This window comes from Osmerus eperlanus, chromosome 28 (assembly GCF_963692335.1).
Source record: "Osmerus eperlanus chromosome 28, fOsmEpe2.1, whole genome shotgun sequence".
Lineage (NCBI taxonomy): Eukaryota > Metazoa > Chordata > Actinopteri > Osmeriformes > Osmeridae > Osmerus > Osmerus eperlanus.
In genome coordinates, this window is record NC_085045.1 from 3225959 (window position 1) to 3250257 (window position 24299).

At 46.4% G+C, this 24299-nt stretch overlaps 1 protein-coding gene across 4 annotated transcripts; it reads left to right on the top strand.

Moving 5' to 3' along the window:
* The first annotated feature begins 83 nt into the window (after positions 1 to 83).
* On the top strand, positions 84 to 24096 carry adgrd1 (adhesion G protein-coupled receptor D1). Of its 4 annotated transcripts, none has more exons than XM_062454434.1 (26): positions 84 to 570; positions 647 to 683; positions 1051 to 1167; positions 2048 to 2146; positions 2616 to 2738; positions 2840 to 3016; positions 3124 to 3381; positions 4330 to 4397; positions 5009 to 5176; positions 5366 to 5416; positions 5847 to 5970; positions 6702 to 6809; positions 8122 to 8197; positions 9362 to 9503; positions 18062 to 18135; positions 18735 to 18858; positions 20459 to 20562; positions 20765 to 20876; positions 21089 to 21242; positions 22053 to 22119; positions 22268 to 22334; positions 22525 to 22616; positions 22754 to 22880; positions 23077 to 23118; positions 23204 to 23296; positions 23419 to 24096. In XM_062454434.1, exons 1-26 carry the CDS (start codon positions 517 to 519, stop codon positions 23512 to 23514), a joined length of 2754 nt encoding a protein of 917 aa, XP_062310418.1. In that variant the 5' UTR covers positions 84 to 516; the 3' UTR covers positions 23515 to 24096. The 4 variants fall into 4 exon arrangements, with proteins under 4 accessions (XP_062310418.1, XP_062310420.1, XP_062310421.1 ...); XM_062454436.1 differs by having other exon boundaries at positions 5850 to 5970; XM_062454437.1 differs by lacking the exon at positions 2048 to 2146.
* The last annotated feature ends 203 nt before the right edge of the window (positions 24097 to 24299 follow it).

Sequence of the window (24299 nt, forward strand, 5' to 3'; positions counted from 1 at the left end):
TACTATCACATACTGTCACTGAAGCATCGATTGAATGCCCCACCTTGAGTTTCAATTGCTCCAAAATGACATCACGTTTTGAATTCCCACGTCCAATCGAACAGCCCAAATACGCCTGACTGGACACACCGCAATTCCGATAGTCTCAGAGAACAAACCAAGAAACAAGTCCTTAGACAGCTTCGACAAGGAACATCCTATACTTTAGAATGTAAAGACGGATTACAAACTTTTGACAATCATTTCAATGGAACTTCACATCACTTTGAAATGAAGTTTCACCACTCGGTTACTGTATTTTGATTCAAATGTCAGGAATTTGAGCTTTTTGGGGAAAGGTTTTTTATTGGGGAAAATGGACTGATAGAGAGGTTCGATTGTTTTCAACCTAACGGAATAATGATTTGCGCATTTTGGATTCGTTTTCCTTCTGCAATTTAAACAAAATAAACTTCATTTTGCATTAGCCTAAAGTAGGCATATTTGTTCTAAGTTTTAATATTACGCTCACGAGCCATGGAACTATCTCTCTATATTCCGTTTTTAACTTTTTTCATCACTTTGATTAAGGTAATTTCTAAACTTCTAATCCACCGTAGTTAAGACTTACATTTCTCTTGAACTTTATGACTTGATGTATTTGCAGGTTCATAGTGAAGTGGTGGAGCCGTCAAAACACCCAGGTAACTTTTTACATATTCTGCATTAGATGTAGGATTTTTTTAATGACTTTACCGAGAATTTGAAATGATTTTAATCCTAAAATGTTTGCTGTAGCTTTACACCAGAAAACATTTGCCATGTGAACAAGCCTCATGTGATAATTTAATAACTTAATGCAGGTCATTTGTGATTTAGTGTTACCATTGTTTATTTTCCAAGGCAAAAAAAAATTAATAAAGAGCTGTTGTTCATTATTGTGAAGCTTTGAAAACTTAAAACCCACTAAGGAGTGCCAGGAAAATAACTGAAAGAGAGTAGCATGATTGAGCTTGATTATAGGGAAAAATCCCATCTGGATCATTGTTTACCTATGGCTTCTCTGTGCAGGCCTGCAGGTGTTGGCCACGGCCTCACACTATTGGCCGCTGGATGCTGTGGACGGGATCCACGGACTGTGGGACCAAATTGGAAACAGAACAGGTCATGTTAATGGAAGTAATATAAGTATGTGTACAGACCTATAGAAATGCCTTTAGAAAACAGAAAACTCCCCCCAGTCAAATCAGTCGTCTCCATTCTCTGTCTGCATGGTCTACACAGCCGCTGTACACCCCTCTCTATTCATCTCTTGTCCATCTCATTGCCACCAAGAAGGTGCATCAGTGTGCAATACTCATGTCTGATTAGGTTTGTGATTGTCCATTTGTTCAGAGTTAAGCAAATTCCTCTGTAAACCCTACTTCATGATCATCAAACCCCTGTGAACATATATAACTGATGGTTGTAGACGTAGAAAGAGAGGACTACAGTAAATATGATGTCTACTGTCTAGAAAAACATACTTGAAGCGATTGATACACTGATCAGTGTATATAGTAACAGTTTTTGATTGACAAACTGACTACTAGCTATAAACCTCAGAAAGAAGTCATCTGTACCTTCTTAAGCTCTGCCACTGTTTACTGAGTTCAGAACCACAGCATCATCTCTCGCAGTACCTGTCCACCCCACACCACCCCTCACCACCCCACCCCTCACCACACCACCCCTCACCACCCCACCCCTCATCACACCACCCCTCACCACACCACCCCACCCCACCCCTCACCACCCCACCCCTCACCACACCACCCCACCCCACCCCTCACCTCACCACCCCTCACCACCCCACCCCTCACCACCCCACCCCTCACCACACCACCCCACACCACCCCTCACCACCCCACCCCTCACCACACCACCCCTCACCATTCCCGGGCATCCATGTTGTTTTTTCTGTCACCGTTCTGTCGTCACTGCTGCCTGTCTTCTGTGTTGTTGTGTTCATGTGGATGTCAATCACCTCTCTCCCCCTTTCTGTTTCTGTTCTCTGTGTTTCATCCAGCTCTCAGAATCCACAACCACACTGTGCTCCCTTCCTCCCATAACTCTTCTTCTGTGTATACCAATGACTCTGCCTACACTAACATTTCTGCAACAGTAGGTGAGGAACATCCCTACTCAGTGATATACTCCACAGTTGCGTTAGTGACCTGTTTTACGAGTGGGGCTGTTTAGGACATTGTGTACTACTGTTGGTCAGTTAGTGGACGCTGTTGCTTTGTTAGGATGTTTAATTTCTCGGAGAGAGCTTTTGTCTTTACCTGGAATCTTGTTTTCTTCCTCAAATACGTTTGCAGAGTTTGCATTATAACACATACATTATGAAGTAGCATTGCACATTTAAAGATTTGAATACATTCATTGCATTTGAACGTTTGAAAAAATCAGGATCAGGCTGTAAACTTGTCATAGAGTAATACACAACCGACTATGTTAGTCAAGGTCTGAACCGACTATGCTCACAAAATGATCAGTTCATAAGTCTACAAAGAGCCAGTTACAGTAAAAAGCCAGTGTAACCAAATTGACCGTAGATCAAATAATATCTTTCCCCCTTGTTTCCCCTGTAGACATTGTTGAAGGTATGGTCAATAAAGGCATCTATCTGAATGGAGACACAGGAGGCACTTTCCTCCATTTTGGAAACTACCAGAACACATGTATTAGTGACCCTGCTCTGTGCGGTCCCGAGGGTGAGTCAAAATGAGCTCTCACTGCTTTGCGAGCTCCTTAAGAAGGTTCTTTCTTATCATGCACTTGGTTTCTCTTATGATGTTGTCTGTTTTCTTTGCAGGGATCACGTTTTCATTCTTCTGGAAAAACCACGAGATGGAGTCCCGTTTTGCCATCGCCTCCGGGGGTAAAGTGATCTCCAACGGCTTCTCTGTGTTTGCCAACTCCTACGGAGGATACGTTGAATTCTACACCAGAAGCAACTTCAAGAAATGGAGGGCCAACATTAATATTCCAGGTATTGGAGGAGAGACGCGAAGGGAACGGGAACTACCTCCGACCCTCTTCTTCGCCCCCTCTTCATAACCGATTCCTAAAACCCCTCTCTTGTGGTTGGTCCTCCAGGCCCGTTCTGGACCCACGTCCTCTTCACCTGGACCATGCAGGACGGCCTGAACATTTACATCAACGGCACGTTCAACATCAGTGACCCTAAGGGCAGCGTAGATAAAAACTATGGCGACCAGTACCACAACCTGGTCATAGGAACAGGCAACAGCCAGAAGTATGGCCACTACGTTACAGGGGCATTTGATGAGTTCATCATCTGGGAAAGAGCCCTCTTGCCTGAAGAGGTGTCCATGTATTACAAAGCTGCCATAGGTAGGATCCCTCTGCCTGTCTGTTTTGCTGCTTTGCTCTAAGATGAGATCTTGACAATATCCCCTCAACTGTGTTGTAAAAAGAAAAGGGTTGAAAAGCAATTTCCTTCCTGGTCATTGCTACATTCCAATCACAGTAGCTCGTCAGCAAGACATTAGACAGCACAAGTGCCCTCATCTTGAAGTAATCTCACATACCTCTACTATAAAGCGTTTCACCACAGTCCAGTCTACTGTACAAGCCTGTATTTTTACCACATGGGCTTCCCATACTTACAAAGATCTGCTTTTATCCTAAATTAGTTGTTGTTTTTGTAGACTAGGGTTGTTGTTGATGTCAGAAAGCTGCTAGTAAAAAATAGAATGAATCACTGTTATTGCCTGTGGAAAATACGAATAACTAAGGATCTTGGCACACTTTCCTATGATGTTGTTTTCACACAACGTTACAGTAAAGCTTGTCGTAATAGTTTTTGCAATATCATGTGCTTCAGACATATAATGTCATGATTGTGGCGTTATCAGTTTTGTACCAGCCTTCCGAAGCCATATCTAGAATTCTGCAGAACATGGATATATACACAACAAGCTTGTTATGGTTACAGGAGGTATTTCTTCAGGATTTTATTTCTATATCTACTGAGGAAGACTGGGACCAGGGCTTGCAAAGGCCCAGTTGCAAATCCATACATGGTCATGATTATATGATTATAGCCAGGTGACACAAACTACGTTAGATTTACAACCTCTAAAGACAGGGATTTCACCAGAACCTCCCAACATATCACACAGAGGACGTTTTAGTCATCAGCTGATTCATTATCAAAACAGTAAGAAGGCTTATATCCCACACAGTGTTTTTTTCCGATTGTGCCCTTGAGAAGGCCTAGATGAGACATCATGTTCTCACTCATGCTGCACCATGGGCCTCTTGTTTCCCTTCGACCAGGTGAAGCCTTTGTACACCCCACATCTCCCAGCATCCCTCAAGAAGTCTCCTCCCCAGCACAAACAACTGTGAGTGTCTGACCCTTTGCTTGACAAATCGACTTTGACTTCATTTCACTTGACTTTGTGAGTTCTTTACTCAAGGCTCTGTGTGATGACGCGTGTTAGTGCACTGGGGAATGTTCAAGAATAAGGAATAAGGAATGAGAGAGCCTGGATGACATATTCATCAAATTCGTGAGCAGATGCAGTAGAAACGCTCCGGAAATTGGTTGGTTGAATCGCCGTGAACACAGTTTTTCCACGAGTCTCGTGGAACTATTGTTTTCTTTAAATCTGAGGAATTGAGTGGATATTGAGAGCACATGTAAATGGCCCTGGCCTGTTTATCGAACGTCTGCTGAGGAGGTAGAGAGGGGGGGGGGACGGAGACAGCTGCTCAACCCAACACAAAATAGCTCCCCGTGGGCAATGGGGCTGGAAAAGATCGGGAACGCTGATGCGGCAGAACCCCCTCAGAAAGAAAAAAAAAACGTTCTATTCACTCTAATGCTCACATAAAACATCCTGTGTATATTGGCGCTGTTGTGTCCTGGGGGACTGGACTGTGTGTGTGTGTGTGTGGACAATAATGCAGTGTTTGATGCCCCCCCCCCCACCCGCCCCCCCTCCTCCTCCAGATGGCCCCAGATGTCACCAGGCCTGCCACCACCATGCAGAGCAGAGAGCCCCCCAGCTCCCCAGAGCCGGAGCCAGAGCCCCTGCCCATGCTGGGCTTCCTGGAGACACTGCCCTTCAGTCTGCCCAACAAGACCATGCTCCTGGGCACTGCCGACAACCTCACCCGGGTACAGCCACGACGCTGGGGCCCACTCGCACATCTGACACATGCACAAACTCACAACGCTCACACACGCAAGCTTCCACGCACACACATGAACACTCATGCCCCCACACACACACACACACACACTACACTGTGCACACCCTGTGTGCAGAAGGGTTGACAGCTATGTCTCTGTCTCTGTCCCTTCCAGGCTTTCCTGAGGAGTGTGGAGGAAGTGATGTCGTCCCCAGACGTTCCAGAGGTAAATTCCGTTCATTCCAAGGGGAAGGTTTTTGGTCGGGCGCTAGACAGCAGAGAGGCTAACGTAAACTCCTGAACCGATTTGAAAGCAGGATTACGAATATGATCATTTATTCACCCAAGCTTAGCACTCAGTCTCCTGCAGAAGCAGGGGTGCCTGCAGAGAGACATGTTGAGCGATTTTGTGGTGCGAGGGCTCTGAACCCTTTGAAACGACCAATGCTTGTTTTCTTACGAGCAAGCTGTACCAGATGTTACAGAGTACATGAGAACATACTGGACAGCTGACACACAACCCAGTATACCATCGCCCCATTGGATGACGTTCTTTATCCGCTTTTCTGTGCTTCTATCCGACCATCCGTAATGACGACACGATTCCTTTTGATCAGCGTGAATGTGTCCATGATGTTGCCGTTGTGTGTTTTCAGCAGCAGTCCACCCGTTTCGTGAGCGGCCTGATTGAGACCGTGGACAAAGTGATGGGCCACATGGTCTCCAACCTGGAGCACAGGCCCTCTCCGGTCTCGCTGGGCGGAAAGTCCTTCGTGGCAGGTCAGCACCATGTCAGCTCTGCCTGACTACATGACTCACCGAGGGGTGTTTCACAAAGACGGAATTAGGAAAGACGGAAATTCTTACCCACCCCACCCCCTCTCTCTCCCCTCTCTTTCGGTCTTTCCCTCTGTCCCCCCCCCTCTCTCTCTCCCCTCTCTTTCTGTGTTTCCCTCTCTCTCCCCCCCTCTCTCTCCCCTCTCTTTCTGTCTTTCCCTCTCCCCCCTCTCTCTCTCCCCTCTCTTTCTGTGTTTCCCTCTCTCTCCCCCCCTCTCTCTCCCCTCTCTTTCTGTCTTTCCCTCTCCCCCCCTCTCTCTCCCCTCTCTTTCTGTCTTTCCCTCTCTCCCCCCCTCTCTCCCCTCTCTTTCTGTGTTTCCCTCTCTCTCCCCCCTCTCTCTCCCCCCTCTCTTTCTGTCTTTCCCTCTCTCCCCCCCCCCCTCTCTCTCGCCTCTCTTTCTGTCTTTCCCTCTTCCCCCCCTCCTCTTTCTCTCTCCTTATCTCTTCATCTCCCCCTGTTCCCTGGTGGGACGTGTTTTTATGTGTAATATTTTGTTTGCCTCTGGACAAACTGGCGTGTGTCTCCTTCCCCCTGGGGGGGGGGCCAGTCCCAGCTTTGATCCGCCCACAAGTCGTCAGATAACACGCTGGTGAATCCAAGGCGGGTCAGACCGTCCCTGCTGTCTAATGTTACCTCTCACAGCTGCGTGTTCCCAACCTCTGCCCCCTTCCAGACTACTCGCTGATGAAGTTCCCCCAGAACTACAACCTGCCTCACTACCGCTTCCCCACGCAGGGGAAGAACTACATCTCTGTGCCGGGGGAGGCCTTCGCCATGCAGTGTGAGTGAAATTCGGAGCCCACTTGACCCCCCCCTCATGCTGCACAACAGCTCCACAAGCCTGTTGTCAGGCAGAATCGTATTATGTGGCGATGTGCGATGTGTGGATGGTGGGTGTTCTTATATTATAGAATTTAAATATATATTTAAATTTACATCCGTAACCTTTATACTACCACTATAGTACTGTATTCTGTATTATGGTAGTTAGAGCGAAAAGTGACTGAAAGAGAGAAAAAAATAGAAAGATCACAGCCCATTCCTCACGGGACAGTTTTTCCCAACTTAACTGTGCCATTAGAACGAGTGCTCTAACATACACAGTGAGCTCACTTATTTACTTAACGCCCTCTCTGCCATACTCTGAAAAGTAGGCAGTAATTACTGTGGGTATTAAACCTGTGTGTGTTTGACTCTGTGTTCGGGTCAGATTCCCTTGGCTACACTGGGCCCCCAAACGCACTGCGTTGCTACACTAACAGTTGGAAAAAAAAAGTTTTTAATCATCTATTAAAACACCATTATCAGAAATGGAATAGAGATGTTAGTACTGGCAACTGGAGACTGAAAACCAAGTGTGTGGGTCTGAACACATGGCTGACTGTGTAAAAGGCACCAAGTAGAGGTTTTATATCCCAATTAAGTTCAGAGAAAGTGTTACAAATCAATATTTCTTTCTCTGGCTGGGGTGCTTCCAAGACGTCATAAAAGGATGCAGATGGATTCAGCGTTGTCCGTATTTATTGTCTTCCTGAGGAAAGTTTGATAGACTAACTGGCCACCAACGGATCTGTAGAACCACTCTGGGGGGGGTAACAGAATCAGATGAATCCAAAACTGTACTCTGGTCCACAGGAAAACATCTATTGTACTTTAACTTTTACCTTTACACAGAGTATAGCTAGATTTGTCCTTCATTGTTTACTCTCACGCAGAGTGGGAGGGACAGTGGGAGGGACAGAAGGTGGTGCGTCAGTCCTGAGGAAGCACACACACACACACACACACACTGACGCACACTCCCAGACCTCCTGCTGGCCTGTTGAAGTCATGGCGGTGTGACTTGCATAATTTCCCGTAGCATACACGCACCCCCCTCCCGGACAAGCTCCCCTACCCTCCCTTACACCCGCGTGTGAGCACACAGCTCTCCCATTAGGCCCCCTGTGATAACCTGAGGCAGCGAGGCCGCGTTAATGAAAGTTCCCCTCCCTGTGAGCATTTTAGCGGCACCTCAACACATTCTCAACCCCGTGCTCTACGTTCTTCACCTCTCACTGTTCTCTCTCTCTCTCCCTCCTTTTGTCCCTCAGCCCAGACCACTATTGTCGGCCTCTTCTACCACAACATGCACAGCTACTACAAAGGGATCAATCCTCTCACAACCAGGTGAGTGGGGAGGAACAACATTTCCTGACCTGATACATCAGCACTTCACTTTTGATCCAAGCCAAGATTTCTATTGCACATGTATGGATTTTGATTGAGTTGAAATCCATAGCACAGTGACTCAGCATTTACACTACAGCAAATGTCGTAGGCTTCGACAGTCTCTTGACTCGTTCTGAAAGATGCTACGAATCCGCTTTGGTTTGAGATACGGGTCAGGATACTCTGTAAACAACAGTTTACAGTCAACGCAATTAGGAAATACCACCATTCAGGCAAAACATTGAGATGCTACGGCACGGAACGTTCCCAACAGTAACCAGAAGTACTTCCTGTGTGTCGGTTCCCGTCCCCTGGCTCCTTGGCGCCCCTGTTTTTCCTGAACTCCATGACAGAGGCTGCCTGGGGCCTGGTCTTATCAGCAGGAACTCCCTATCTCCCATCAGCCCCCTGCCTGATACTGCCCCCCCCCCCCTGTCCTCTCTGCTCACATCCGCCCTGCAGGCTTCTTATGTTCCTAATTTGTTTGCCCCTCGCCCGGTAAACGTTTAAAATGACCCATTTCGGTTTATTCTGATATTGAAAACCAAGCGAAGTAATGGTTTTATCTGTCGCTTCTTGTGGTTTGGAGAGAGGCCATGGGGGTGGGGAGGGGTGAGGTCTGTTTACTCTCCATTAGGTTGTGGAGTTAGTTCGTGATAGATTGTTTATTATATAGTGGGCCCACTCCTGGGCTGGTGAGAACACCTCTCTGTTTCATGATAGGAGGGTGTTGCCTCCACAACTGTACCACCAGCCTACCTGTTGACCTAGAACAGTCGTCAATAACAGCCCCTACTGGCAGGATGATTCATGACGTGACAGATGGATCACAGTCCCACTCTGCTGCTACTGTGGGGAGACTGGGGTGACACCACTGTGTAGACAGAGCTCCACCCTCAGGTGACTCTCTCTCTCTCTCTCTCTCTCTCTCTCTCTCTCTCTCTCTCTCTCTCTCTCTCTCTCTCTCTCTCTCTCTCTCTCTCTCTCCCCTCTCTCTCCCTCTCTCTCTCTCTCCCTCTCTCTCTCTCTCTCTCTCTCTCTCTCTCTCTCTCTCTCTCTCTCTCCCTCTCTCTCTCTCTCCCTCTCTCTCCCTCTCTCTCTCTCTCTCTCTCTCTCTCTCAGGATCAACGAGGCATCTGATTTCAAGGATCACAAGATCCAGGTGGCCAGTTTCCTCATCTCCCTGAAGGTGGAGCCGTCGCCCGCCCTGGCGGTCAACCTGTCTGGTGCACCGCTCATCAAGATCGTCCTCACGCACGTGCTGGTAGGAACACGAGCCGCCGCACGCCAACACACAGCAGCACACGTGAACACACGCCAGAACACGTAACACACACACATCACCAACACATGCGGATGCAAGAACGCACAACAACGCAGATCATCTTGGCCTAAAAGTCCTCCATGCAGGGATCCAACACCCTCCTGTTTTCAGAGTGGACCTGTTATATCTGGAATGCTCTTGTCCCAGGGGCTTCCTAGAACAGGACAGCTCACTTGTGCGGTGTGGGAACAGTACCTTATCAGACTGAAGAAACGTGAGGGCCAGTCTAGAGGTCTCACATCACCGCATATGAAATCCATCAGCTCTATTTTGAGCTGGCTTCCCTTTTGGAAGCGTGTTTTCTACGGGCTCAGAACTGAGAAGCTGGCCGCACACCAACACTAAGCAGGACATTTTTGTTTTCATTAGTCTCAACCCCTTAAAACGTTCCTCCACAAAGCATGCGGCTTCCCAAACGACAAGTGATTATGGGCATTTTTGAACTGTGGGCTTTGGGCATTTTGAAAGGAACAATAATTTTACTTTACGAACAACATTTGACTTTGCCATTGTGGCAGGGATTTAGTACAGCAAGTGTTGCCAGTTTTCCATGGGAAATACATTTGAAACTCATGATGAAAGTTAACTTATAAAACGTGTAACCAGTTTATAAATACAAAAAGGCGTAAGAGAGATTTAGGTCCAACAGAATTATCTGTTTTTACAAAAGTGACCCCACATGCATTATTCAGATTTATAGTATACCATCGCTTTGGTATTTTCAGGACTATTTGAAAGATTTGCCATCTATTAAATTGAATCACCATCAAAGGTGATTTCGATTTTTCCGCTTGCTCACAAGCATAAATGAAAACCATGCAGCTTTGGGAAACCATGGTTACGGCTTTGTTTTCCATTTCCCCAGATAAATAAATGTTTATGCTACAATTATCTGGCTTGGTTCCTGTGACAGTGATTACTGTGTTTGTTTTAGCAGACACCATGGAGGACTAGTGTGACTATCCCTTGTTATGGAAGTGTGCAGGATTCGTTCCAATACTTTTATATGTTGATCAAACTTGTTTTCATTAAAGTTTGACATCTTGGCTGTCTGTACAGTTCCTCTAGTGTAAAGTAGAGAACCACTGAGGATCTTCAAAGCCCCCCTTCCCTCAACGGTTGAGCATTTAGTGACATACTGTAAATAGAGGGTCTATTCACTTCACAAGCTGACCTGGTCAGCATCACCAGCCAGAATGCTTTGAGCTTTCTTAAGACAATATGTCTTGGGCTTAGATACAATATAGCTTGGATTTATATTTAGAAGTTGCATACCACACACATTACTACTGGCTGCGACTACACAGAGCTAAATAAGTCAGTTTGCTATTACCGGTCTGTTGTAGGCCCGTGGATGGATTTGGCCAAAAAGTGACTGACTATTTTGGGAATTTTTATGTCTTTGGGAGCCGTTGGATACTTATCACCCCCTTGGAGAGCTCACACACACACACACACATGCTCACACACACACACTCACAGCATGTGAAGAACCTTTCCCATCATTGTTTATGAACCTCTTTACTCTCTGCCCAAAATGGCCGCCTGTGGTGCTTGTCCACAGCGAAGGACCAAGTGATTTGTGATTGACCCCTGTGAGAGACAGACAGCCAGTCAGTTCATTAAAACTTGAATGAGGGAAACTGTGTCAGAGACATAGCTCTGTTCGCTTCACCATATTTCTTAGCCCTGTTCACGCTGCCATGGTTACGGGGCCTGAGGTTCCGCTTGCTACAACCATCCAGTGTCCAGGGTCTTGCAGTACAGTAGCGGTACAAACCTCTCTGGTCATTGATGAAGAAAGTGTTTTGTCCGTCTCTTCATAAACGGAGTGACTAAGTTCAGTTGAGTTCTGGATTTTAATAAGTATTTATCAATCTGCAGATTGGGAGAGAAAACCAGTCTTCTGACCATAAATGACAACACAACACCAGGCTTAGGTCTCAACCAGGTCTCTCTCAGCTCTGAAAGCCGATCACAATCAGTGACAGCCTGACTGTCACTGATTGTGACAGTCAGGCAGGAATGACGTTACAACAGTCTCAGAGAAAGAGATTCACTGCTCCCCACACATGACAACTCTCAGACTAGAGTTCATTGGTGGAGCTCTCCTTGTAATCATGACAAGGAACGTTTAGCCAGTACTTTCTCCTGACCCCGAACATCTATTAACCTGACACATAGACACAATATACTCTTATTAATAGCAAGCTTACATGATAAACGTACTAACTAGTATCCAATGACTAGTTCTATTGATTAGTGATTAATGTAAGCACACAGGAAATCCCAATTTCTTCCACATCATCCACCTCCCTTATCTGGCACACATGACACCTGCCCTTCGAGCAGGAGAAAAACAAGGAAATTCATCAACTCCTTGTGTATTCTTGCATGAATAGATTGCGTCATCTGTCTTAATGACTGACATTGACCTGGTCTTGTGCAGGGCAGCACCCTTCACAGGGGTGACCTGACCTAAATGGCCGTTTGTGTGTGTGTGACCTCGTACCAGTGATGGATGTCCTGTGAGCTCACGGCCTCAGCAAACATCTGTCCGGGTCCTCTCGTCGTTGCGTTCCACAGCTGACTGGCTGGCTGTGCTCTATCAGTCCTAGGTGACGCCAGTGAGGTTCTGGGGGAGCAGGTCCAAGGTCCTGGCTAGGTGTTATCGGACCAGCAGGCTTTCTCACGCCATTCTGCTGGGGTGCTGATTGGGCCCTGGCTCCAGCTGTGATTTATGACTCTGGGTCCGACGTGGGTTTAGCATTGGGGTGTGTGGGTGTGTGTGTGTGTGTGTGTGTGTGTGTGTGTGTGTGTGTGTGGGGGGGGGGGGGGGGTCGCCAGGGTCTGTAGTTAAACATTAATATAAACATAAAAAAGCCTTCTGTTTCTCTCCTCCTCCTCCTCTTCCTCCATCGTTTTCCACCTACTGTACTTCAGGGCCTCCTTCTCTGTTCTTCTTCTTCCTCCACCTCCTCCTCCACCTCCTTCCTCAGAGCATCACACTAATGGTATGAAGTGAAGAAATGGAAAGAGTGATTTTACAAGGCATGCCGCTGTTGCTTAGTGTTAAAAATTGAAAGAATACAACAGAGAGAAGAAGAAGAAAAAAAGAAGACTTTGACAAGCAGGACCTGACTTAACAGGCTCGTAAAGTGTGTGTGTTAGAGGAGCTGTTCCATAAGAGGCCCCCACGGGGAACCGGGGAACCGGGGAACAGAGAGCAGGAACGACAGGAGCACCAGGGGCCTCTCACCGGGCCACACATGCAGGGTTCCAAATGACCCATGACTATTGGGGGCGGGGCCTATTAGCCTATTATCCTATCAATCTCCTTGTTGTTCGTGGATGCTATGCAGGATGCAGTGTAGGAAACCATGCCCCCTATTCATGCTCCAGGTGCTGAGGAAGAAGAACACGTGAGACTAGGATTTATCTGAGAGAGAGAGAGAGAGAGAGAGAGAGAGAGAGAGAGAGAGAGAGAGAGAGAGAGAGAGAGAGAGAGAGAGAGAGAGAGAGAGAGAGAGAGAGAGATGTTTTGTTGTTTGTTGTTTGTTGTTTTCTGTTCTTGATGCTTTGTTGTTGCCACATGTTCCGGACAATACTGGCTGTCATACCTTGTGTTGTTGATGTATGGTTGTCTGTTGTTGTGCCTCTAGCTTTGGCAATACGGTTGTAATGACTGTCATGCTAATGAAGCTAAATTGAATTGAATTGAGAGAGAGAGAGAGAGAGAGAGAGAGAGAGAGAGAGAGAGAGAGAGAGAGAGAGAGAGAGAGAGAGAGAGAGAGAGAGAGAGAGAGAGAGAGAGAAAGAGAAGAATATCTCAGAAAAAGGTGACAGCATTGTTAATCAGTCAGTAAACTGACAATGTGATTTAAATCTTTTAAAGACTGTTAGAATCTGATACCTGAAAAGTCTTTAATCACATAAACCAGACCTGGTATCAGTCCTGTGTGCCACAATAGAAGCAGCCTTTATAGCCTGTCTTTTTATAACTCCCAGAACACACCCAACCTAACCCATGTGGGCGAGTCTCCCTCCACACACACACACAGTCAAACACACACCGTCACACACACACAGTCACACACACACACATTTGAGCCAACACTCTGATCAATTGCAGATGGAGGTCTGGCAATTCCTATCCTCCTTTTGCCAAGAGCTTTGCATCTCTTCTCTCTTTCCTCTCCTCCTCTCCATCTTCCCCTCGCAGCTTTCCTTAAATCTACTGAAGCTTCCTTCTCATTTCCTGCGGCAAAATAAGTTGATGATGCTCATGCTTCGCACACTTATGTAATCCTATCCAGTGCACAGCTCACAGAAAATATCAATTTTCTCATTGAGTGCCATTGGTTGGATTCTTGTCCAGCTTAAAGAGCTTCAATCTATCATTTTGAGTCCCAAGTAATTCAAAAATGTAGCACTGTTTCTGAGGGAGAAAAAAAATACAACAAATGCATGTAGCGGCAGTATTTGTTTTTGCAACCAAGAAGGCTGTGACATATTAAGACTTCCAGATCCTCACCTTATCATCACAAAACTATAATTTCTTGTGTTTAATTGGCTTCATTTTTCTTCACACCCTTCATGCCTGTCAACACAGGCCATTGTTTTCCATCCTCCACCTTGGAGCTCCGACCCAGACCACAGCTGCAAGTCTTCTTGCGTCTCCCCCGACACCCTGACCTCACCCGGGGCCGGTCGTGTTGTCCGGCTACGCTCCGATTGTTCCTCCACATGGCCCCGTGTGGCTGTGTCTCACACCACTGTGGCTGTCATCAGCTTTACCTGTTTGTCAAGACCGTACCGCGGAATTCCAGGATGGAGTTTGGATCACTGGTTTAGCAGGGCCATGCGGGAACCCTCCAGGAGTCAGACTATACCCTTGGTTTGTGGAGGCCTATGAAAACCTTCCAGGAAGGAGTTTGAATCATTGTTTTTTGGGGTCCTATTGGAACACTCCAGGAAGTGCCCTGGGCCCCTCGGTCCTGCTGGGAAGGTGGTCCTTTTCTGTCCCAGCTCAAGCTCGTCCCTCCAGCTCGGCGCTGATGTTGTCCTGCTGTGCTGTGGAGCTCAGCTCCCCTCAGCTTGTTGGACTGGCCAGTGTTCTCTGCACCTCTGTGGGCTTGTTCCAGACACACAGCAATAAAGTGTTTCCTTCCAGGGATAATTTTAACAACAGTAAATGTTGCCCTGGGGAGATGGCCTATTTTGTATTCAATTTAATGTTTTACGCTATAACCATACTGGATGTATACCTAGATGTTACTGTGATTTATGTGTGGTTTGGTTTGAATGTCTACAGACAGTAGTGTCGTTAGAAGAAGGGTTTCTTTTAAGGATGCCCTGTCTTGCTTTGGCCGCAAATACTCAGCTAATATAAAGTATGTGGATGAGGAAAAACAAACAGCTATAGCTCACTCTGTTTTTGCATTTGTAGTGTATTTGTTATTTCACATGCTTTTGAATGTAGACGGACCGCAGTCTTTTTTTAGACTTCATTGCTCTTAAAATATGCCTTACTACGAGCACAGCCTTGCCAGGCCTCTGGTTGTGCGTCACTGTGGTGGTGCAGGACTGCGTATGAGGGGGTGTTTGGCTGTGGAACGGAGACAACTTTTTTGTGGTGCTGTTTGGAGGGTATGGGTTGGTTGAAGTGCTGTGTGGATTTGTGGATTTAGTGTGCTCGTGTTTAATCCGTACCAGTGTGCCAGGGTTGGGATCTCAGTGTTGAAACCGTAGACTACTTAGGCCATGTGTCTGTGTCTGACACTGGCTCACTTCCTCCCTCTCCTCTTGTTCCATGCAATGCTTGAGAACCTGCTGTCAAGATTAGCTTTGGAGGAGAGTAGCCTGGTGTCTTGAGATGGAAAAGGCCTGTCATGTCAGTGTTTTGTCAGTTGCACCATACTGAGGCCCTGTCCATCCCTCTCTGGCAATCCCAGGCCGTCTGTCAGAGGAGGGGGAGGGAAGCGGAGCTCAATGACGAATCGAAGTCCTGTGTTTGTCGTGTCAGGCTTGCCCAGGGATTGTTGCCATGCGTTTGGATTTTCCCCTCCATCGCGTTGTTAATTCAGACGTTGAGGGTTCTTCGATTGCCTTCCTAGCTGACCAGCTCAGCAGTGACACTAACCAGAGAAAGCTCAACATTTGCTTTGAATTACAAGAATAGAAATATCAGACCACAGCCAGTGTTTTTCCTGTTGGCAGAGAACATACGAAGACCATTCTTTCACAATGACGACAGAGAGGGGTGGTTAAGGGGGGCCTGCCGTTAATCACCATCATATGCCACTCATCCCTGAAGCACAAGTCAGAATCTCCCCCAAATGTTCTTATGCAACACACTGCCACATGATAGGCGTGTAATGATGATGTCATGGCAGCTGAAATATACCCTGTTCCCCCCAAAGAGTTGTGTAAACATTAACTTGAGTCTCTAAGGGGTTTATTTAGCAGAAGGATTAGATGCACCTCAGCCTGAGCCTGTTCACAGTATGGACCAGTTCTAATGGTTAAGGCACTGGTCTCTCATGAATTCTTAGGTGTAGTGAATTGCCATTCATTTGACATAACCTTGCTGTGCACACTCAATTGTTTTTTTTTCTTTTTCTTTCTCTTGTTCTGTCACTCACTCTCTCCTTTCTGTCTTTTGGATGTCTTTCTGTCTTTCCCCTTCATCACTCTCTCTCCCCCTCTGTCCAACCGTCTCTTTCGTGGAGTTTGAACTGATTTCCAAGGCTATGTTAGCTGGCCCTCTGTTGCTAATAAAGCCCTGGAACGCTTCAGTCTTCCCTGGCAGACTGTTAGGCCTCAGGGCACCAGGGAGCAGAGAGTAGTAGCATACACACACACTCATACACACATATACAGTATGTGTACACGCACACATGCCTACACACACTCTCTCTCACACACACACACACACACACACCAGAGCCAGCATTAGTGGAATTCTAACACTGGGGAGCGACTCTCTGATCCACATCGCTCTCCTCTGATATCAGCTCAAAAAACACATAGTGGAGGTGACACAACTGTGGAGTCACCACAGGGCAAAGCTCCCTCAATAACACGCCTCACACATGTGGCTGTTTCTCTTTCAGTTCACATCTAATCAGACCCCCCCTCACCCCCCCCCCCCCTCAGATGTTCTTACTGTGAATCATTAGTCTTCCCTAAAACCGCATAATGGCTTCAAAGTTTTTCGATACTGTGGAGAACAAACGGACTGTGTTTCCTAGTCGAAGGAGACCCTGCCCGCTCCCCCCCGCTTCCCCCCCGTTCATCTGCTTTCATTTACACCTAACAAGAAACTGGGAGTTGTTAAACCCCACAGGGCCCAGTAAACTCCCCCCGAGGGTCTCTCACACACACCTCCTCAGAGCCCGTCGCCTGGTCAGGATGGGTTAGGGTTACCCTAACCCTAACCCACGTGTTGTTTTCTCCTCTCCTCCTGTCGTTACCACATCCGTCGGCCCTATCATCCCCTCATCTCAACGTTGGTGACGTGCGATTGGTAACGTGTGTTGTGCCCGCGCTTGTCTGATTGGTTCATTTCGAACGCAGTTTTTACAGGGGAGCTTTTAGGAACAGCGAAAACAGGACACAAACATATGGCAGCTAACCTTTTCTGGATGTTAAACTCGAGTTTTTGCAAAGGAAAAGGAGAGTATATGAGTTGACGTATCTTATCTGATCCCATTTTACCGTGAATGCTGTAGTAACAGCGAGAGATTATACTTTAGATGTGCTATGCTCCTCGCCAGCTCATGAAAGCTTTGTGTTCCAACAAGGGCAGATTATGCACGGAGAAGAGAGGTTTAACCTAAAACCAAGGCCAAGCCCTAATTATTGCATTCCTAGCCTTCAGGCATTAGTCACTGTCTCTGGGGCCTCCAAATCTCATTTGAGGAATTACATGGAAAAAGTGAGTTGGAGAGAGTCGAATAAAACGCTATAAGACAGTAGGGAGTCTCAGTCAATGTAATAATCACCTTTGGTGAATTGCGAGCCGCTCTCTCTCTCCACTGCTCTGCGCTAGCTAGTTAAAACAAAACATCTTCTGATGTTTATGGCCCTTCTCAGCACCAGCGGAGCATTGTTATTTAACGTCAGAGACTAATGCAATGAATTAGTTCATTCTTCCAAGTCCAGAGAAGTGTTCTATTTTTACTATAGTACCATAATATGGTATAGTAATATAATATAGTGCTATATTGCCTACTCTAATGGTCTTGTTAATGTTATGGATGAAAGAGAAGCCAACTTCAAGTCACGAAAAGCAAGACCGAGCTTCTTGTTTGGATCTGTAAGACTCCATGCCCGTCCACCTTACTAAACCTCTATTTCCTAACAGGTTAATCAAAGTTAAATTACTACCTCTCATGCAATGCTAGTACCATCCATCCTTGTGGCACAGGTAGAATGCAGTAGGTGAAATATAATGTTTGGATGTACGTATTATTTGGTCTTTTTTTTCTTTTCAGAGCAAAGATCAGCAAGATCAGGCCTTAAACCAGAGCAATCAAGTCTTCCTATACTGTGCCTTCCTGGACTACAGGTGGGTCTGAAGTGTCAACAACTTAGCTCAAGAGATAAACTACAACTCCCAGAGATGAGATTATGTTTCCCTGGTGCAGATTGTATTCATTGTTTTACTTTGAATACGGTACATGAGAATTAATTAAGTCAGAGATTGTTTTGCAATTTTTTCCTGCGACACATAAATCTGGGAAGGATATGGAGTGTGGTGCAACTTCAAGTTAACTGGTTTGTCTTGAGCAAGGGAGTGCAGCAACCTTCTGCAAAAACACAGAAATGTGAAAAGTGGAGCCAATGTTTTGACTATTTAAAAAGCATAAATCAGCGCACCGTACATGTTTTAGTTGGAGTGAAACGTCTTCCTTTTCCTTCTCCCCTTCGCCCCGTGGTTCAGGAGAAAGTGAAATATTTGACAGGCCTGTTAGACATTAAATTCCAACAAAAACGGTTGTTATCATCCCTTCCACTAAATTCCTGGGATTGCCCTAATTCATCTTAACACTCTTAACACTGTAAGAATCTTCGTTTGTTGTTTTTTCGGGTTTCTGAGAGGGAAGATAAGCGTGTGCATGGCTTGACATCCGGGCGCAATTCCCCTGTGTCTCCTTCCTCCTCCAGTTCAAAGGAAGGTGTGTGGTCCAATGAGGGCTGCGTGCGCTCGGCAGGAAACACGACCTACTCCGTGTGCCTGTGCAACCACCTCACCAACTTTGCCATCCTCATGCAGGTGGTGCCCATCAAGGTAAGGGCCCTCTCTCTCCCTCCCAGAACACACCAGTGTGGTGCAGTGTGGTCCTCTGTCCTCCTCCTCCGTGCGTCCTTCAGAGATGGACTCGATTTATGGGAGCGTGTTGGACAGGAGGCAGTGGTCGACCACACAGTAAACCCTCCATCTAGTGGTCCTTCAGCGGCCTGACAGCCTAGCATTCCTCCTCCTGGTAGGCCTGCACAGTAACAACGTCTTAATAGTGGTTTAATAGGAAATTGATGTGGATAGCCATGATTGAGTGTGCGTGGTTTTTTCAGGTTCTAACATGGCGCTATGGTCCAAGCTGCAGAGACCGCAGTCGGAGTTTCGGGGACTTTTAGACATCTTCTAAGACAAACATCTTTCTTCCTCGGTACATGCCTATCACCAAATGACATCAGCTGAATTAAACCACATCCGATGTCCTTTAAGATAATGTGATTCGTCAGGAAAGGAAGGAAAGGAAAACTGATTAATGCTCAGGTCAGAGACACTCCAGGAAGCATCCACTCAGTCTTCCATTGTTATCAAACGGCCAGGAATGCTCTGTCTGTGTGAGCACGGTCGCCAAACAAATCCCTGAAATAGACACGGAACACCGTCCGGGCTGCTGGGTTGGCCAGCCTTGTCTCAGCTGCAGCGCTGAGTTGGACGCTATACTTTCCTGCAGTCGGTCTCTAATTAGTGGCCAGGAGGGGATCGTCCCACGCATCCCTATTCTGGAAAAGCGACGATCTCTCCGTCCTGCTAATGACAAGGCACGTTTCGGGGAGTTAATGGCGAATCAAACCTCAGCTCCTTAAAATAACCTCCGCAAACACGCTGGCGTGTGCGCGCAGACACGACTGAAGTGACCCGTGCCCACTCTGCCGCTTCCGCAATGCTTATTCTCCATCTTGACCTAGACTCCCGTCTTCAATCAATCCACAGCCATACGAAATACAGGATGTCCTGTGTAGACGTGAGTGTGTGCGCACCATATGTCAGTGTTACTCAGCGTGCGAGGAGATGGGGTGTGACCTCACGTTGATCCAAGGAGAGGTCAAGGGCGCGAGTCTCCTCCTGGCTCTGTGGTTTTTCGACGGCGAGGCAGAGAATCCCCCCCCCTGAGAGCACACGTACAACTGTGTCTGAAACACTTCAAGCCACTTGAAGTCATGTAAACCTCCCAAGTGCCAGCCACTCTCCTGGCTCCGATGCCGTACTGTTGCTGGCTGGGCTAAGCTGCAGCAGGTCATAGGGAGCTGGATGATGACACCAGTGACTTACTGCCTTCTGGGGAGACTTGCCATGCCATACACACAGCGAAGGAGCTTGAACTGAACGCCTTTCAGCGTGGGGAGTTTCAGACCTGACTCGCTGTGAGGATCCCCCTCAGTGAGCCCTGGGACTTTAGCGCCACCTGTGGGTCACAGAGTTTCACGTTTCTTTTGTGCTCAAGTGCACTGTGGTTGACTACGTGTTCGAGTATGTGATAGATGAATCCAATTAGTGTAACATCCTCTCTCTCTCTCTACAGACTGTGCTGTTATGTGTCCTTTTTGGAGTTGTGACACTTGTTGTCGTTCTGGATGTTTTTGTTTTTACAACGTAGCTCACCAGTGCCCACCAGGTGGCGTTGTCCGTGATTGGTTACACTGGGTGCTCCATCTCCATCTTCTGTCTGACCATCACACTCGTGACTTTCGCTATCCTGTCGTGAGTATAGAACGTTCAAGTATGGTTCTCATTGATGAGTGTAATTACATGTCACATTTCCATATAGTTTTAATCGTATGTTGTATCATTTCGTTGATATGACATGTCATGTACATCAAGTGCATGTACAGTTAATCTAGCTAATAAGATTCATGTTAATGTTCTGCTCATGTTGGTTTGCTGCCGGTCTTCTGCCCTGCAGGTCAGTCAGCACCATCAGGAACCAGCGCTACCATATCCACGCCAACCTGTCCTGCGCCATCCTGCTGGCTGAGATCCTGCTGCTCATCAGCGCTCGCTTTGAGCCGGGCACGGTAGGCCTCACACACACACATGCCCACACACACACACACACATGCCCACACACACACACATGCCCACACACACACACACATGCCCACACACACACACACATGCCCACACACACATACGCACAAACTGTGACTGTAATGAGGAAGTATTCATGTCTGGGCCGGCTGACATAATAATGATCACATGACCTTTGAACCCTGGTCCCCTGTCCCAGCTGCCCTGTAAGGTGATGGCTGTTCTCTTGCACTTCTTCTTCCTGAGTGCGTTTGCCTGGATGCTGGTGGAGGGCCTGCACCTCTACAGCATGGTCATCAAGGTGTTTGGTTCCGAGGGAAGCAAGCACTTCTACTACTACGGGATTGGCTGGGGTACGGACGGCATACGGACCCTTTGTTATTGTGTTAGCGGCATATACATGTCACAATAAACATGTTAACGTTGTGGATTCATAAATATTATCTGTGGATTTCGATGCACTGTAATCTTTATTATGAAGTCTTTGTTTTTCAAGAGTGAGTTGATGGATTCTAGAGTTGGTGTGCTTGTCCCAGGCCTCTGGGCCTGGTCTGATGGTTTAGGCTCTGGGTGGACAGATCTGATAGGTTTAAGCTCTGGGTGGACAGATGTGATAGGTTTAGGCGCTGGGTGGACAGATGTGATAGGTTTAGGCGCTGGGTGGACAGGCAGGGGAGCACTTGAGTCAGGCTGCCTGCCTGGGAACACTGGATCTGCTCAACATGCTGCAGTGATTACTGGAAATAAGATCCTGGTTTTATCATTTCCTTTGTTTTGGCCAAAGTAATTTCACATTTTGTGGCCAACAGTAAATTAGGCGCTGGATAGCAGTCCAGCTGCTAGAATTATAGCTGTTAGACATCTCAGAGAGAAACCACAGTCATTTTTGCATTTACAGCTCTTATTAGCTGTGAAAACGGCACTTGACCCTTTGTCCTCAATTTCTTTTGTCAGTCTAGCAGTTTAATTGTTGTGTACTGGCAATGTCTGGCATTCTGAGGAGACTCAGCACGCTATTAGAACGTATGAAACAAGAAACAAATGAAAGCGTGGCTAAGAAATTCTTTTGTTCGAGGAAATGAGCAATCAGAGCCCAGATTTCCGCCCGTTTGTTTTATGAGGCGTATTCATTTCTCTCTGTGACACGTCCCCTTTCCTTCCAGGCTCTCCACTGGTGATCTGTGTGGTCTCCATGACGTCAGCCCTAGACAGCTATGGAGAGGTTGATAAGTAAGTTGACGAGTGCTGAATGGGCTTATACTAACCTGTGAAGGCAACACAAATACTAATACAGTACAGTGGATGCTATGAATGAAATAATGAACACTTTTGGGCATAATAGGCCTTTAATGTTTCTCTTTTTCTCTCACTCTAACAGCTGCTGGTTGTCCTTGAAGAATGGAGCCATCTGGGCTTTTGTTGCACCTGCACTGTTTGTCATAGTGGTGAGTAATCACTTTAGTAACCAGGAGAAGAACCAGGCCCTGCTTGCTCTAGATTCAGGCCTTCAATGAGAGGGATTTGTAAAGCTCAGATGTTCGACTGCAGATAAACAGAAGGCAAGTTCAAATCCCCCCCAGCGAAATGAAAACTTGATGACACATTCATGCTGGTTACCTGGTCTTGTTTTTCTAGGTGAATATTGGCATTCTAATATCTGTGACCAGGATCATTTCTCGGATCAGTGCAGAGAACTACAAGGTTCATGGAGATGCCAATGCAGTCAAGTGAGCCTCTCTCATTTATAGTTGGAGCACCAGAATGACAACCGTGCTGAAGACTTGTCATACAATGTTCTTGGTAGTCAGTGGTGTGTGTGTGTCTGTGTGTGCATGTGTGTGCGTGTGTGTGTGTGTGTGTGTAGGCTGACTGCCAAGGCAGTGGCCGTCCTTCTACCTATTCTGGGCATCTCCTGGATCTTCGGAGTTCTGTCATTCAACACGCACTCGCTGTTGTTCCTCTATATGTTTGCTGTGTTCAACTCATTACAGGTGAACCCATTTGCATTGAGAGACACAGTGTTTTGTATTTTCTACATTTCATTGGGGATGAAAAAACATACTATATGTGTTGGAAGGCAAATTCCATGTATTATGTAATGAACTGTGCAATGAGTGATGTATGATAAAAAAAGAATTTGCAGCAGAAGTTATTTAAATGTCACTTTGTGTCTGGTTTTCCCTAAAGGGCTTCTTTGTCTTCTTGTTTCATTGTCTTCTGAACTCTGAGGTATGTTAACCTCCTGACATGGTTCGCCATTTCTCCTTTGTCTATTTCCTCAATCCTCATACATGGCTGTGTCTTTCTGCTCTAGGTCAGAGCTGCCTTCAAACATAAAACCAAGGTGTGGTCTCTGACCAGCAGCTCCATCCGCAACATCAACGTGAAACCCTTCAACTCTGACATTGTGAGTTATTCATAACTAAACACCATTTTGGGCCATTTTTGCCATAACGTCGGATTCCCAGTATTTTACACGTTTACTTTTGAACTGACGATGACCTCGATCTTCACCTCCTTCTCCATTAGATGAATGGCAACAAGGAAGGATTGTCTCCCACCAAGATGAACACCTGGGACAAGAGTAGCAACTCAGCCAATCGCATGGACCTCTCCGCTGTTTAGAACACAACGACATCACTTCTTGGTAACAGAGTAGTAGATGTAGGATGCGTCTCCTGACTACACCAGTGTTCATCAACAAACAGCCAACTGAGGGGTTGGTGGTTGTTTATGTGATATTCCAGCCATAGTCACTGAATGATGTGCCATGTGCCTCCCCACCCACAACGACAGTGAGGGCTTTGAGGGGAATCTCGTTTTGATCTAAAGCTATATAAAAAAAAAATCAACATATCTTTAAGACAAACAGACCCAAGAGACTGTGCCTTATTATGTGTTACCATAAATATGTACGACCCTACAGCTAGACCTGGGATGTCTGAAGAGGACAAGGGATGTTTTTACCGATGGGTAATTATCGTTCAGGGTCTAAGATATATCATTTGTTCGTCAGCAATGACAATGACTCGTACGAAAAACACAAAAGCATACTTAAAATCAATTATTTTTTTATGTGACTATTGTAGTTGTCTTCACGATTTGGCCAGAGAGTGTAAAATGTTTCTGTTGATTTTGTTTTGTCTTATTTTTTTGTTTATTTTTGGACATTTGCCTTTGCTTTGACATGTACTGAGAGAGAGAGAGAGAGAGAGAGAGAGAGAGAGAGAGAGTGTTTTGCTTGCTGTGTGAATAGTTATATGTATAATTGTAGCCTGACAATTAGTTATATTGTGATGGTAGTAGTGCTGAAAGTAAGCAGTGGCCTTTTTGAGTTGCTAATTGTTAACTTTGGATAGATATAAATAAGTATTTTTTCAGTATCAATTAAACAGATAAATATCTCAGTT

Bases quoted from the DNA above. Each gene is read 5' to 3' on its own strand.
- adgrd1 (XM_062454434.1), top strand. From the start codon at position 517: ATGGAACTATCTCTCTATATTCCGTTTTTAACTTTTTTCATCACTTTG. The intron at 21,243-22,052 runs GTACGGACGGCA...CTTTCCTTCCAG, and splicing joins CTACTACGGGATTGGCTGGG to GCTCTCCACTGGTGATCTGT. The intron at 22,335-22,524 runs GTGAGTAATCAC...TTGTTTTTCTAG, and splicing joins CTGCACTGTTTGTCATAGTG to GTGAATATTGGCATTCTAAT.